Below are 15,924 nucleotides of genomic sequence, written 5' to 3' on the forward strand. Positions count from 1 at the left end.
TCTAGCTCTTGTTTGTACCCAAATGTTTAAATGCACTTATTGTAAGTCGCTTTGGATAAAAGCGTCTGCTAAATGACATGTAATGTAATGTAACATGTTTTATCTCAATACGTTTCACTAAACTGTGAAGATTTGCACCTGGCTCAACAAATAACATTACTAGATACAAATACTGTATACACTGGTTTACACCTGAAAAAGGTTAACATACACTTTAACAGCCATGGCCAAATGTATCTCTTTCTCTGTGACCTTCTTCTATTAACACTGAACTCATCGGGGGCCAGTAGTCCTCATGGGGACCAAAGTTCAATCCTAATAAAGCAAGTTGTGTTTGTTTTATTTGTTTGGTTAAGGTTAGGCTATATCTGGCTATATTTAAAGCTGCAGTGTTGCGTTTAGTGATTTTTCTTATTGATGTTATTATTCTGCTTCTGTTTGATCTTTGTGAACAGAGCCGATGTAACATATGTGTATGTAAGGGTTTATTCCATGAAACTGCTAAATGACTGTGGTATTTTGAGCAGAAGGATTCACCTTTGAAACTTTTAATGGGCTTTGTATTTTCCATCATTTTCCAACCAGTCGGCTGTTGCTGTTGCCTCCATACGTCTTTAAAAAGAGCAAATCACTTCCTTTGTGCAGCAAGGGAATTTCCCAGGTGATGCCAAATCTAAACACTACCATACTGAGAAATACACATAGAGGGGCCTGATTTGCTTAATCCACATTGTGTGAACTAATTTGACAATAGTTTGAATGTAACAAACATTTGTTTACAGTTATACACTACAAATTTAACACCATAAAGTTGAGGTTGTTAGACTGTCCAAATAAATTAATACTGTGTCTTGGGTCCTCCGTTATCAGCTTCTGTGCAGTTAACAGGCGGGACTTCACATGTTGTGCATTTGCCCTTTGGTCAGCGGCAGCAACCGCAACTGGTTGAATTTCGGCCACAGGAATGTTGCGGCTTTGTGGAGATCAGTGATGACTTGGCCATTTTTCCCCCCGACCGGTGCACATGCCGTTGATGCACGGCTGCACTCTGTGCGGTATCGTTGGCGTGATGTTACGAGGATGCTGCTAATAAAGTTGCATACACAGTGGATTCACGTTTATTATTATAGTTAGAAAATACCAGTTTTAATGCCGGTCGTATCATTTTTTATTGTATTTATCTGCCACACCTTAAAGGCCGGTCCGTGAAACTATTGTCTGACATTAAACCGGTCCGTGGTGCAAAAAAGTTTGGGGACCGCTGCTATAGAGCATGCATTTTACCTGCTAAAGAGGAGACTGAAGGGAGTAAACCCCCAAAGAAAACAACAACTGAAAGAGACTACGCGGAAAGCCTGGAAGAGCATCACAGCAGAAGAATGCAAAAGTTTGGTGATGTCAGTGGGTCACAGGCTTGATGCAGTTATTGAAATCAAAGGATTTGCAAGTAAATATTAAGTCTTATTCACTAAGTCTATCTGTTCCAATACTTTTGCTCACCTAAAAATGATGTGTTCCGTTACAAATAATACCTATAATAATACCTAGAAATAAAAGCTGAAATGTTGATCTCCTGTCTCATATTCATCTTTTGATATCAAACCCAAATGTATTCCGTCTACGGCAAAAATAAAGGAATTGGCCTCACTCTTGCAATAGGGCACTGTACATGAGCAGAAGGTGAGTGCATCTATTTGCAGTCACAAAACATGGAAAGTATGGGGAGTATGCTCAGTAGTCTACAAGTCTACAAAATTGTCACAGCTATACTACTGCATTCACGAATATAAACAGTAAACATGACAATAACTTGCTTGTTATTATATACATTTTTTGGAACTATATGTATATGTGTATATCTATATGTACTGTGTAAATGTTTTATCAGTGTCAAATGACAACAAACTCACATGTAGCCTCTGAACCTGCTGAAGTCATTGTTTGGATTCTCACACTCAATATGACTGTGGAAGTTTTCAGGGGTGAACTCTCCTCCCTGAAATAACACAGACACACAACATTCGATCAAACTCACAGATCACATACAACACATGTATATAAAAAAATTAATGAATTAATCTGTCCTTCCTTATTACCCACCCTCATTTAAAGAACAACATCCAAGCATGGACACAGTTACACACACAAAGTTATATATAGACACAAACAATGATGGTGCACAACTTTCAAAAGATTATTTCTGATCAGATTAACAGGATTAACATAATCCTGTTGACTGCAAAATAATAAATTGCTATGGTAATTTATGCACCTTTGCCAAGCGCGCTGAGCCAATACTAAATGTGTCTGCCGGCTACTGATTGGCAGAGAGTGTTGTCACTGGAAGAGACATGAGCGTGGCGTCCAACACAGGAATCGAACAATGCCGAACTGTAGATCAGTTAAAAAGATTTAAAAATCCTGAAGACACAAGTTCATTTGTAACATTTAGCAAGGTAAAATTGAACAGAGGAGTCTGGTGTATTTAGTGACCGCACCACACCGACCATCGAAAGCCGGCGAGCCTCATCACAACCGTTTCCACCGTATTTCAGTTCAGTGTCAGACATAGTATGTGCTCCAGTACTGAGCGATTCTCTGAACAAATATTTTTAAACTAATGATTTAGTTACACTGAAAACAACTGTGATAAGGTAAGACTAGGTCTTTCAGGTATGAAGGGGCCTGACCATTAAGTGCTAACACTGGAGTTATATGGTCTCTCTTTCTAGTTCCTGTCAGAACTCGTGCTGCAGCATTTTGAATTAACTGAAGGGTTTTAACAGACTTGTTGGAACATCCTGATAATAAGAAGTTACAGTAATCTAATCTAGATGTAACAAAAGCATGAACTAGTTTTTCAGCATCCTGTAAGGACAGAATGTTTCTAATATTCATAATGTTCCGCAGGTGGAAGAAGGCTGTTCTGGAAATTAGTTTTATGTGTGAATCAAATGACATTTCCTGGTCAAAAGTAACTCCAAGGTTCCTCACAGTGGAACTGGAAGCCATGGTGATGTCATCTAAAGTGACAATGTGATCAGAAAGTTTTTCTCTGAGGTGTTTAGGGCCAAGTATAATGACCTCAGTTTTTTCTGAGATTAAAACTAGAAAGTTACAGGTCATCCAGGACCTAATGTTTCTGAGACATTCCTGGAGTTGAACAACCTGATTTATTTCATCCGGCCTCATTGATAAATATAGCTGTGTGTCATCTGCATAACAATGAAAGTGTATGTTGTGCTTTCTAATAATGTTCCCTAGAGGAAGCATATATAAGGTAAAAAGTATAGGCCCAAGCACTGAGCCTTGTGGAACTCCACAATTAACTTTTGTTTGTAGTGGCTTTATCATTAACATGAACAAACTGGAATCTATCAGATAAGTATGATTTAAACCAGCAGAGGGCAGCACCTGTGATCCCAAGGTTACTGGAACGCCATTTTCTTTCTAATCTACGTAACGCCTGTTTAAGAGCGCGAGTATTGGAGTTAAACCATGGTGCTCGTCTCATCTGATTCACAAGTCACTTTGTGTGTCGCGTAAAAAAAAGATGTCACAGCAGTTTCATGCAACTGTACAATGATGACTCCGCCCACATTGAAGAGGAGCTATAGTAATGGAAAACAAAAAAAACCGAGTAGAGTCGAGCCATGCCATGCCCAGTCGTGTCATGCTGGAACTGTATAGTGGGAAAGCGCCAGTTATATAAATGTTACCCCATTACCTATGTCCCCCCTTCCCTGTATTATGTTGGTTGCTCATAAAAATGTATACCCTGTCTTGCAATTATTAAAAAGTTGATAGAAAGTTGATTCATGTTATGTAAATAGTCAGTCAGTCAGTCATCATCTACCGCTTTATCCTCTGCCAGAGGGTCGCGGGGGGTGCTGTGCCAATCTCAGCTACATCGGGTGAAAGGCGGGGTACACCCTGGACAGTTCGCCAGTCCATCGCAGGGCCACACACAGATAGAGACAAACAACCATTCACTCTCACACTCACTCCTAGGGTCAATTTAGAGGGTCCAATTTACCTATCCCCACATTGCATGTTTTTGGATTGTGGGAGGAAGCCGGGGAACCCGGAGAGAACCCACGCACACACGGGGAGAACATGCAAACTCCATGCAGAAAGGCCCTTGTTCCAACCGGGGCTCGAACCCAGGTCTTCTCGCTGCAAGGCAAGAGTGCTAACCACTAAACCACCGTGTGGCCCCTTATGTAAATAGTAAGTCACAAAAACTAAATTCATTCATCCAAAAGTTTTTTTGTTATTTGATGACCTGTTTCATGTTTTTATTGTGAAATTTATACATTATTATTATTATTGTTATTACTATATAAAATATACAGTGGCGAGTCAGACATTATTTAATAACAAGTTTCTGATAAGCAATTTTATTCTACTGTTGTTATCATTTAACAGTGTTGAGCATGATACTTTAAAAAAGTTTGTAACTGAGTTTTTACCGCATTGCAAAAGTGATAAGTTACTAGGGAAAGTAACTATTGCATTACCTTTTTAAAAATGTTTAAATAAATGTTTAAAGTGTTTTAAAGTGTATGTTCAATTATTTATGATTATTATAATTTATATAAGCGTTCTTGGCCACTAGTTTAGTAAACGTATGACAATGAGATTAGAATTGCTTACTACGGACGTGGGCAAACTCATCATTTACATTCTATACATTCTTGATATTTATCTCAATGAGGAAATTTACTGGACTCGCCATCACTGCTTGTGTTTCTTGGTTGTCTGTGTGCGCGACTGAATTTGGTCGGGCCAGGTACCATGCACTCATTGCCAGATTGTTCTGTCAATTTCATTCTGTCCTTTATTAAGGTGTTAAATAAAAGTCATTACCGACTGTCTGCCTGCCTACATGTGCAGCATTTGGGTCCTTTCCCGACCCCGTTACACTGGGTTGCCCTCCTACAGGATATAAATTAAATTATTTGTTTTACTAGTAATAGGATGACCGAAAAGACTACTCATACTAGCTACATGATCTATATTTGAAGCTTTGTACTTTTTCTAAAGTGAATAATGGTAACATTCAAAACCTTGTACCCTTGGTAAATAGAAACAAGTTAACTACATAGCACACTTCACAATTCTTCATGCATTCATTACCTGCAGAGGAAGCCCTGGAATGACCTGTCTTTGTTTCAGGTTGGTCTCTCCGTCCAGGTTTGCAGTCTCAATGTAACAAACCCCACGGGGGTCAGAGGAATAGAGCAGCAGCATGTCAGCAGGAATGATTTCATTACACGACAGACAGATGAAGTCTCCCACTCGCACATCCTTCCAACATTGCTCAACATACTCTTTTTGCTTGCTGTGAAACAATGAGAGCAGATGGAGAAGAGATAAAAGATTAAAATAATACTCAAAGATCAAATGTAAATTTCCATTGGGGATGAATAAAGTATAACTAACTAACTAATCTAATCAAACAGCACACAACTGTAGGTGTGCATGTGATTACATAGTGTATTAGTGTATGTATGTTGGACAGAGTTAGAATAAACGTTTTACTCATACTATTCTTTTTATTAAAAATAATGAACCTCATTTATCAACTGTACTTAAAGGTGCAATATGAAACATTCTGCCTCAGACAATTTCAGTAAACAAATATCACACATGCAATTGTGGTATAATCGAGTGAAAGAGTAAATTATCAAATCATAATATTATATGATAATTATATAATATATCCATATATCTCACTATATGAGCCTGTGAACTGCCTCCTCTGAAAAAATGTTATTGCTGTCCACACTTTTCTGTTGGTTGTTTCTCATCTTAGCTCCGATTCATCACAACTGCTAATACCACAACATTAAACTGTCACTTAAGCTGAGCAACTTGAGGTAACCCATGAGGATGTGGAGTGACAGATAAAATGAAAACTGTGAGTAAGAAACACAACACACAACTTTACGATCGATAAACAGGCATTACTCAAACATGTAGTGTGAATAAAATCAATGATTAATCTTTACAGCCACAGTCACAACAGCCTTTCCAGGCATTGACTTACGTCAAGTAGGGCAGAACAATTAACTACAACGTGAGGTCACAAGCCTTCAAAAGCTGTTACAAGATAGATAAAAGCAAACACACATATGTGCTGCAGGATCAATATAAAGCTTTTTCAATGTGTTGAATACAGATATGACCTATGAAAATTAGTGCCATCTCAGTGGGTTTTAATAACCTGTGAATGAAACTCAATTAAAAAAAGAACGATCAGCCAGCCACTTATTTGGTGCTGTTAAAAAGGCCAATGTAACCACTTTTTTCATGGTATTTTTTCTTTGTTAAAACCCTGTTGAGGTGGACTATAACACTTTCAATGTTGTCTGTGCAAACATAGACAGGGGACCAACATGTTGTGAATGCAGATGGTATCATTCATTGTTAGCATCACAATGACAAGTTATAGACAAAAAAGGGTAATATTTTACCGTACAGTAACAACATGGTAATAGTATGGTAATAATTATGTTAAAGGGAGGTAGTAACATAGTAATTCTAATGCTATAATGTCCAGCTTGTTAAAAACAATGGTAATAATGTGGTCATAATGAAATAATATTACCATTTCCAAAGCAATATCCAGGTAATAGCTTGGTAAAGACAAATGCTATAGGCTACCAACTGTGAAACAATAATTAATATAAATAAAAATAATTAATAATTACCAGCTTATTAAGATCAAATATATTCTCCATTATGTCACACACACATTTCCCATTGTTATTAGAAATAAGATGGTTTTACATCACTGTTATAGCATTACCACACTGTTCCCATATTATTACATACTATTACGGTTTTACCCAAAACTTTCACTTTTAAAGTTAATAAGACTATTCCACATCAAACCTACCTGCTGTAAACATGGCACAGAAGCCCGTTTATGAAACGATCTGACTTAAACCTGCTATAGTCTTCCCACATATCCTTCACAGCCGTCACTGTCAGTACCAGTACGATAGGGACAAGAGCAACCTCCGGCTGGAAGGCCTCCACCACAGGAACAAAGTTGAGAGCAGCAAGGAAGATGAAGTAGACATTGGCAAAGCGATGGAGCTGCTCAAACAGATTCTTAGGCAAAAACGAAAGGAGAGAATACTTTGTCGTTCGAATCTTGTTGCTTTTGTATAGCCGCAGGAGTTTACGTAATTCCTCATCATCTGTAGAAGATGATACCACAGTCCTCTTCTTCTGCTTCTCTTTGTTCGAGTAAAGATGGAACGAATGCTTCCAACTATACATGACTACACTGCACCCAAGAAAGTGGTTGACGTCTCCACTTTGAAGCCCTACCTACCTGCAGTTTCCAAGTTATTATCCCTTATTGTGTTTGTTGTTCTTTCTTTTAACTGACCATTTTGATTTGAAATCCTTCCTTCCGTCCACTCAGAGTAAAGTGTGGCTAAGGCAGGGTTTGAGTGGAGATTTAGTGACAGAGCTCGTCTCCACTCCTCTTGAGGGCAAGTGGTAAACAAATCAAGGTGCAGGTTTTACAGCTGCCTCAAACAAAGACTGTGGAACAGGTCATATGAAGGAGTGTCTCAATGCAGGGAAGGAGTGGTCCAGTCCCAGCACACTTTATCAGTCAAGTTTTCATTTAAAAAAGGAGTATAGTGTGTACATGCACTTAGCCCAACAGACTGTTGTTGCCTTCACCTAATAAAGGTTGTAATGGCATATTACATGCACACAGACGTTTCTTTAGGTCACACAAGGTTCAGTGGATAGTTGTTTCCTTGGGTCACACGAGGTGTAGCGGGCAATTATGAGTTTCCCGTTTTATCTCAAGGTCCCTGTCCTCCCAAGAAACTCCCTGTTCTCTATTGATATCTGCTAGTTTTCACAACACCTTATTGACATCATATCAGACAACTACTCTATCTGACGAATATCCTGTTTCTTTCTATATCACGTACACATATTGCTGAAGACATGTTTATATACGCCTTGTTTCTCTCTGCTCAGTGTTGTTCACTTTGCAGACTCTTCGACTCTGTAAACTGTGCTCCTCTGGTTGCAACTCAGATTAAATCAACTTGCTTGTATTCATCCGACTCAGTTCTCGTGCTTCATCTCACTCACAAAAGTTCCCATAACAAGGTCCAGTGTGTAGGATTTACAGTAAGAGAAACCTTTCAATAAAAAGGTATAATATATACGTATATATTTCTCGCCTCAATTGATCTTAAAATTGTGTTCTGAGACATAGAAAAATATTTGTTTTAGGTGTATATTTCTATTCTCTGCTGCTATGTTCCAGCGAAATACATTCTGGGATACAAGGCTTTCCCAAGTACGCGTAAGTAAAACGGGCAGAGCAAGAGCACTAAGATGTGTGTATGATGCACGTCTTGAGTTTGTTAAGCATAAATGTGTCCGAAGTTAACTAAATGCGGTATGTTTGCGCAGGCATGGTGCAGTAATCATTGTTGTACTGTTTTCATACATGTTTAGCTAGATTAGTTTTGCACCATTAGTTAGAGTGTTCATGCATTTAATGACACTCTGGGTGGGTTTTCACTGAATGTGATGTCTTGGTCAATGCTGTGAGTGTCAAAAAGAAGGCACTTCTTGTTCAATTGAATTTCCACTCCTCATTATTGCATACTGCGACTCAAGCTCGCCACAATATATACAAAGCATTTAATCGCACATGTTGGTGAAATCCACGTATTACTTTATCGGGTTTTCATTATTGGCAGAAAAACTGATACTGATACACACAGATATTACATTAATAGACTAATATCGGGTAAATATCACTGAGTACCAACTGCCAGTTGACTTCATTACATTACATTAAAATACTTCAGTGGAAGAATGGCTGAAAGGGTCGGCTCCACAGGGAAACCACCCTCAGTCAAACCCCCCACCATTGTAATGCGGATGTAGCGAGTGACCAGTGCACAGTAGTTGCACATACGCGGGTGGACAGGTGACTGGTCACGCAGGTGATTTATGCTCAGGGTGGACCTGTGTGTGGGGCCCCATGCGGGGCACGGGCCTAAAAAGAATTCTCCACTGCATGTGTAAGGGATAAACCCAATAGCGACAGCTATGTCCACATCAGGCTACTTTTTTTGGCCAGGCACCTTGTTCTGGGGCACTTCTGTCCCAGAATTTGAACTTCCAACCTTGTGGATACAAGTGAAATTCCCTTTCACTTGGCCATAGGAAGCCCAACTCGAGATCTCTGCTATATTCTAATGTGGTTTACTCATCTACTTATCTCAAAATGCTAACTTAATCTCTCTCTCTCCACCCTTTTCTGACATTTATGACCCACACAACTACTATATTAATCAGGAAAATAATTACAAAAGCCACACCTCCACCCAATAATCCATCTATAAGCTCTGAGTTAACAGAGTGGAGAATTGTATGGTCACTCGCCACTCCCATCTTTACACTATACATTAAAGAGGACATCATATGCTTGCTCAGTATTTTATCTATTATTATCTATCTATTATCATTATTATTATTATTATTATTACTTCATTATAAAGGTTTTTTATATAATGAATGTTAAAGAAAGACAAATCTCTCTCTCAAAATTCTCCCTGAAAATGTTGGGTCAGCTTTCATACTGGAACATCTGTAATGTATCACCGATGTGACAAACACACACACAGGGACATCGCACCCTGCACTGTGGAAGCAGGCTCTGAAGAGTTTGAATTGTTATCGCCATGGAGATCTTAAACATGAGACCAAGGTCTCTCTCTAATCTCCTCCAAATGACAGCAACAATTTAACAACATCGTTAAATTGGTGTAAAAATGTGTTCAATACGACCCCGACTTGTTCCTGTGTTCATGACACTTCACTGAGAACTGCTTCATAAGCAGCTCACAGCTACATGCTGCATTTTCTCAATGTTTAGTCATCAAATATTTACTTGGCCAATCGGCATTCTGTACACAGGATTCAGGACTATTCGTGGATTATCTAGTATATCTCTCTGCTCTACCAACACAAGCTCATATTATCCTGCTGTTACTAGGGCTGGGTGATATCTTGATATTTTAATATATATCGATATATTTCTAAACGAGATATAACACGGGACAATATCGCTTGTATCGATATAGTTCCTTTTGCGTTAAAATGACAATACATGGGCCACAAGTTTGCACCTACGTATTTCTCCTCTCCCTGCGTCGCTATACACACACACACACACACCCTTTTTGCTCCACCTCCCCCTTCACTCTCACCTACACTCAGTGACAACGTGGATATGGAGTGTGCCGCAGAAGAAGAGTTGGTCAGAAAATGAAAGAACAATGGCTCGATAATTTGGAGATGGTTTGGTTTGTGTGTGTCAGATGACAAGCGGCAAAATGTTTTCTGTAAAGAATGTCGAAAACCTGTTGCAGGGCTCTCAAGTCTCGCATTGAGCCTGAAAGTCACGCTTTTTGGTCTTTTGTCACGCACTACCGTCACACATTGTATTTCTCATGCTTAAAAAAAGAATTATAATATAAATTTCTCTGGCGCGGCGCTATCGCTATGGAACTGGGAGGAAACTGTTCTCATACACATGTGCTTCCCTCCTGAGCAGATTTAGCAGATACCCCACCTTGTGGCCAAAAGGAGAAAGCACACCTCTCTGTATGTGCTACTTCTCATCACAGAAACTGGAGCACTAATACTATTTTGTGAGCTACACAGAACAATACATAAAAAAATGGACATAATAACCTCTGAACATTTGAAATGAAATAACTTGAAAAATACATAGGAAAGGGGGGTGGCTTATGCTGTTATAATTTCTTGTCCTTAGACTAGTGAAGTCATATTTCCATCATCTCTTTTTGTTGTTGTTTCTTTTCTTTTTGAAATAACAGTTGCAGTGCAGTTGCAGTGCAGTTGTCAGTGGAAAGGTGTTAAAATTGTAACAGTATTGTATTTTGGTATTAATTACTGTATATTTTGTCATGCAGGAAGATATTTGTTTTGTTGTTTCAAGGAGCATTTTTATTTCAGTGACCTCTGACATTTGGCATGTGGCTTAAAGTTATAACAGACTGTTTGTTTATTTTTTAAAGGGTTTGCCTCTGGAATAAAATGTATCTAATATGTTATATTGCTTTGGGAAAAACACCAATTATGTCACAGAAAAAATATCAATATATATTGAGTATCACCATTCAGCTAAAAAAATATTGCCCAGCCCTAGCTGCTACTATCATTGAGTCACAAATGCAAGATGAATGTTGTCCGCCTGGTCTCTGTTACTATTACACCTATGCAGCAAAGTGTGCTCATTGAAACCCATTTAAATCCCTATTTGTGATCCTGCTCAAATATAAAGTAAAGAACATGAATCTTATCATTTTTTCACATCATTTAAAGCTTGAGGCTTTAAATGTGTGCTCTGACAGATATCCATCATGATGAGGTTATTGCCATAATGGCACATGGAGAAAAAAATGCTTTTTTAAACCCCTACATTTCTGCCACACAAGCTTTGAGGCAGACATTTTGCAAGGGTGTGTGAGTACGTGTGTGGGCATGTGTGCATCTGAGTGTGCGTGTGTGCATGTACGCATGTATGCGCGCACGTGTCTTCAATGTGCACGTTGCATTTACAGTGTGACAGAATACGAAAAAGCGCAAGTCGCTTTCAAGGGGCACCTTTTCCATGCCCTCCTGTCATGTGATTTTTTTTTTTCAAACTTTCAAAGCCAACATTTTCAAAAGGACCATCTCCAAAGCACCCCAACATCTAATTATGGGTTCCCCACAGCTTTTAAATATCCAAAACACAGAAGCACATCAATTTCCCAGCACATCAAATGTACAGCCGCAATTAGAACCAAAACAAACCCTGATCTGTGCTCCTGTGCACCACCCTGCAGCGATCACAGGTGCACAGGTGAGGAGATGTCTGTGCATAGCTAAGGAGCATAGCTGAACGTCTCATGTCATACCACACACAATGAAGCGTTACAGCGGCACTAAAAATGGTCACTGAACCCGAGCCCACAGAGCATGATGCGTTACATCGGATTTGGACACCGGCACAGGCATCACCGGGATCCATGTAACACTGGGACACAACGAGGCAACAAAATGATCTACGATCGATTCTGGAAGCGGTAGAAGACCGCGCCGCGCAGTTCAAAGATTTATTAAGAATTATTTATTAATAACTGGAACTGAAATCTTCTTCCGCTGTTTCACACAGCAGCAACTGCCGCTGGTTCACAATTATGAGTTATGTGTTTTTTTGTATGCTGAGGGCACACAGGAAGTTCATTAACAGCATAAGTTAGAGATTCACTCACCCACAGAACACTCGCACATCATTGTTGTTGACCTTTTTGTCATACAAATAGCGCCTGTAGTCTTCAAGCGCGTCTTTGATGGCAATCACAGTCAGAACCACCAGCAAAGGAATCATGGTGATTTCCTTCTGAAAGGCTTCTACAACTGGCACCCAGTTCAACAGTGCCAGGAACAGGAAGTACAGGTTGGCAGCTCTGTGAAGTAAAGACCAGTGTAACACATTAGCATGTACAATAGCGATGGGACAATATAACTATTAGCTGATCATACTCATTTCCATTCCTGAGATAATCATGAGTGAGGAAATTGTTAGGGGTTGACCTATTATCGTGATGGCCACTTATTTAGCTGATTATTGGTATTGGCGATCACCGATATTATTTATTAATTATAAAATGTGCTAATGTGACTGGTCTCTAATTGTTTATTAGAATGTGTTACCAAATGTCCATATAAATGAAAAGAGAAAAGAGAACTGCACAGGCAGTTCCAGTTTATGTATCATTTTATTTGTTCCTTCTTTAAATTAAAATTTCATGTGAGAAATTGAAGTATTAATAAACATTAAAGGGATCTGAACAAAGTTTTGTGTTGGAGTTTGTAAAATTCAACATTTTTAAATGTACATGTTTACTGTAAATGCATATTGCTTCCAAATTACAGTTGTCTCATTAACTAGTAATAACTGGTATCAATATCCAACAACATCAGTGAACCCCCAGAAAACATTTCTTGTGGGTCATTTGAAAATGCTAGGCTCACCAACATGCTACAAGGCTCCAGACTAACTTTTTGCATTGGTTGCACTGGTGCGCCTAACTTTTTTTTTTAGGTGCACCCAAATTTTCATTGCTTCTCCTTTAACACCATAAGGTCACCTTTTTATCACTCTCCATAACTTTCATATAATGTGAATGATTTTTAAACAAGAATAAGGTGAGCGAGAGAGTAGAGAAATGCTTGTCTTTATTTGAAGCACAAATACATATATAAAGAAAAATAGTGCTTCACTGAGCTGAAATAAAACATTTCCAAATAAAGGTGCTTGTGCTTAAAGTGCTTCAATGAACTGAAATTGAACGATGCTGATGCTGCGTGCAACATGGCCGACACACAGGTGGACAGCAACCTGTCAGCATTGCTCACAGAGTGCAAATCTACGGAAAGAGCACACCGAGGCTTCTCAAGACATAAAGGCTTCTGTCCAGACGGACCCGGTCTGCTTATTTCCATCCCCGAAATATAAATTGTCTCCGCCCTTCCCTCTCCCCCCACTCTGCTTCTATTCTAGTTCACAGCCTCGTCACCTCCCGTCTCGACTAATGCAACTCCCTCCTCTTTGGCCTTCCTCAAAAAACCCTCCATAAACGTCTACTGGTCCAAAACTCAGCCGCTGGCATTATAACACGAACCCCCTCATTTCACCACATCACCCCGGTCCTTAAACAACTCCACTGGCTCCCCATCAACTCAGAATTCAGTATAAAATCCTCCAATACACTTTCAAGTCCATCCATAATCTTGCACCTCCATACCTGTCTGTCCTCCTCCACATCACCACCTCCTCCCACTCCCTCAGATCCTCCTCCTCCATCCACCTCACTGTTCCCTCCTTCCGTCTTAGTACCTTAGTTTGGGAGCAGAGCGGCTGAAGGCCCTGCTCCCAAACTCTGGAACTCTCTCCCACCTGACATCCGTAACATCACCAATCTCCCTCAGTTCAAATCATCACTCAAAACCCACTTTTTAAACTGGCTTTTAGTTTGTAATTGTACTGTCTGTTTCTACCAGAATAGCTGCATAGATCTGTTTTAACTGTATAGTGTATGTGTATTTTACTGTAAAGTGACCTTGAGTGACAGAAAGGCGCTTTTAAATAAAATGTATTATTATTATTATTAGTATTATTATTAGTATTATTATTTATAGTTCTCAGTTGAATGTCCAAATGACTTTGCTTTTACTTTTGTTTTTTATTTTTTCTTATTTATAATATCTATGATTTATTATTGTATAAATATAAATTTGAGCACGAACAGACAGTTTGAGGGAAAGCATCACAAAATCAATAAATCCTGTTCTCAAACTGAAATACAACGCTCTTGAATATTGATAGGAAATAAACTACATAGATATTTAAATAACCAAAATTTGAACTCTAGTTTTAGTGGTGCAAACTATTTCCAGTCTCTAGAACAAGCTGAATGAAGGGTCATAAACAATGTAGAGATGATAAACAAAAGCTCAGAATTTATTCCATTGATTACTTTGAGCTACTTGTAATAAATTAATAAACTGACCTGCGGAACTGCTGGAAAAGGTTCATGGGGATGAAAGTCAAAAGTCTGTATTTGGTAGTGCGGATGGCATTGCCCTTGTAGTTTTTGGACACTGCTTCATACTCATGTTGGTGGGGCCCTTGGTGAGCAAATACTGTTCTCCGCTTCCCACTGACTCTATGTGGAGAGCACTGGGTATCAAGTGAGTTCTTGTTGGGTAGGCCATCTGTCGAAGAGTACCAGCCTTGCCCTGATTCACGTCCCATCAGTGTCTGACAGCGATGCCATACCCAGTGGAGCCGCTCCATCTATGTAGGTGAGCTGTGAGAGTGACTGGGTCTCCTCGTTTCTCCACAATGGATTTTCAAAATGTCCTGCAGAGAAAAGACGACAAACACTGGTTTTTGTTCTGCAAATGGATGTGATTTTTTGGATATTCAGCATTCTTAGATTGGATTAGATTTAGCATTATGACCAAAAATGTTATCATTATAAAAAAAAGTTTAAAATCAGTTGATTTCAATAATTAGCATGATAGATTTCAGTTTTGCTCAAAAGTGAAAGAAACCAGGTTATTTTAAACTTCCTTATGGAAAGAAAACAACAAACATCCTGAGGCAAAAACAGCACTCATGTGTTGTTGCATAAACATAGCAATGCTGAAACTTTGTTGCATTGATAGTGAAGATTATATTATATGATATGATATATAAACTTATTGCCCAGCCCTAAGACCAGCTCAGAGAAGACCCCCCCCATCTATCTGAACTGTAAACAGGGTCCATTGGAGGTGCGCAAGTGTTGTTCTCTCTCAGATCACTTGATTGACATTATCCTGAAAGGTTATTATAGTATAATTGAACCAAAATATCCTGCCTAATGTACCTGTGCAGTTGCACCCAAGAATCGCATCTACCAGGTAGACAGACTTCCTCGCTGGCTTAATTCATTGCTTTTTCTTGTATTAAATGTTCGTGTACCATACGGCTGTACGCCGTAAGGTAGTAATGTCGCATGAGTGTGACGTCATAATACTGAGACGCCCCAGTTTGATATGAAGTGTACGTTTGTATAAAACCCTGTGAGCACACAGTCGTGTCCATGAATTTGTGGATATAGCACTCTGTAGATAAAACTTCTAGTGTCAACAAAACCTGGGTAAGAACATACAGAGAGGATACAGTTTTACTCCACAGGGAGTCTGCCTCAATGCTCATTAGTTTTCATGTCATGTATGAATCAAAGTTTTCGCCAAAGTTGAAATTTTCGCAACTCAAGGGAATGACTCGAAAACACC

The 15,924-nt window shown here is 39.1% G+C and overlaps 1 protein-coding gene across 1 annotated transcript in view; it reads right to left on the bottom strand.

Moving 5' to 3' along the window:
• Nucleotides 1-15,924, bottom strand: part of LOC131444797 (dual adapter for phosphotyrosine and 3-phosphotyrosine and 3-phosphoinositide-like) — an 81,296-nt gene that overhangs the window by 52,228 nt on the left and 13,144 nt on the right. Inside the window, exons 2-5 of the mRNA XM_058615454.1 lie at nucleotides 14,649-15,001; nucleotides 12,348-12,542; nucleotides 5,140-5,344; nucleotides 1,911-1,996 (exon numbers count right to left, since the gene is read on the bottom strand). Coding sequence (XP_058471437.1) covers nucleotides 1,911-1,996; nucleotides 5,140-5,344; nucleotides 12,348-12,542; nucleotides 14,649-14,935 — 773 coding nt within the window. The 5' untranslated portion in view covers nucleotides 14,936-15,001. The remainder of the gene's footprint in view (nucleotides 1-1,910; nucleotides 1,997-5,139; nucleotides 5,345-12,347; nucleotides 12,543-14,648; nucleotides 15,002-15,924) is intronic.

This window comes from Solea solea, chromosome 18, assembly GCF_958295425.1.
Source record: "Solea solea chromosome 18, fSolSol10.1, whole genome shotgun sequence".
Classification (NCBI taxonomy): Eukaryota; Metazoa; Chordata; class Actinopteri; order Pleuronectiformes; family Soleidae; genus Solea; species Solea solea.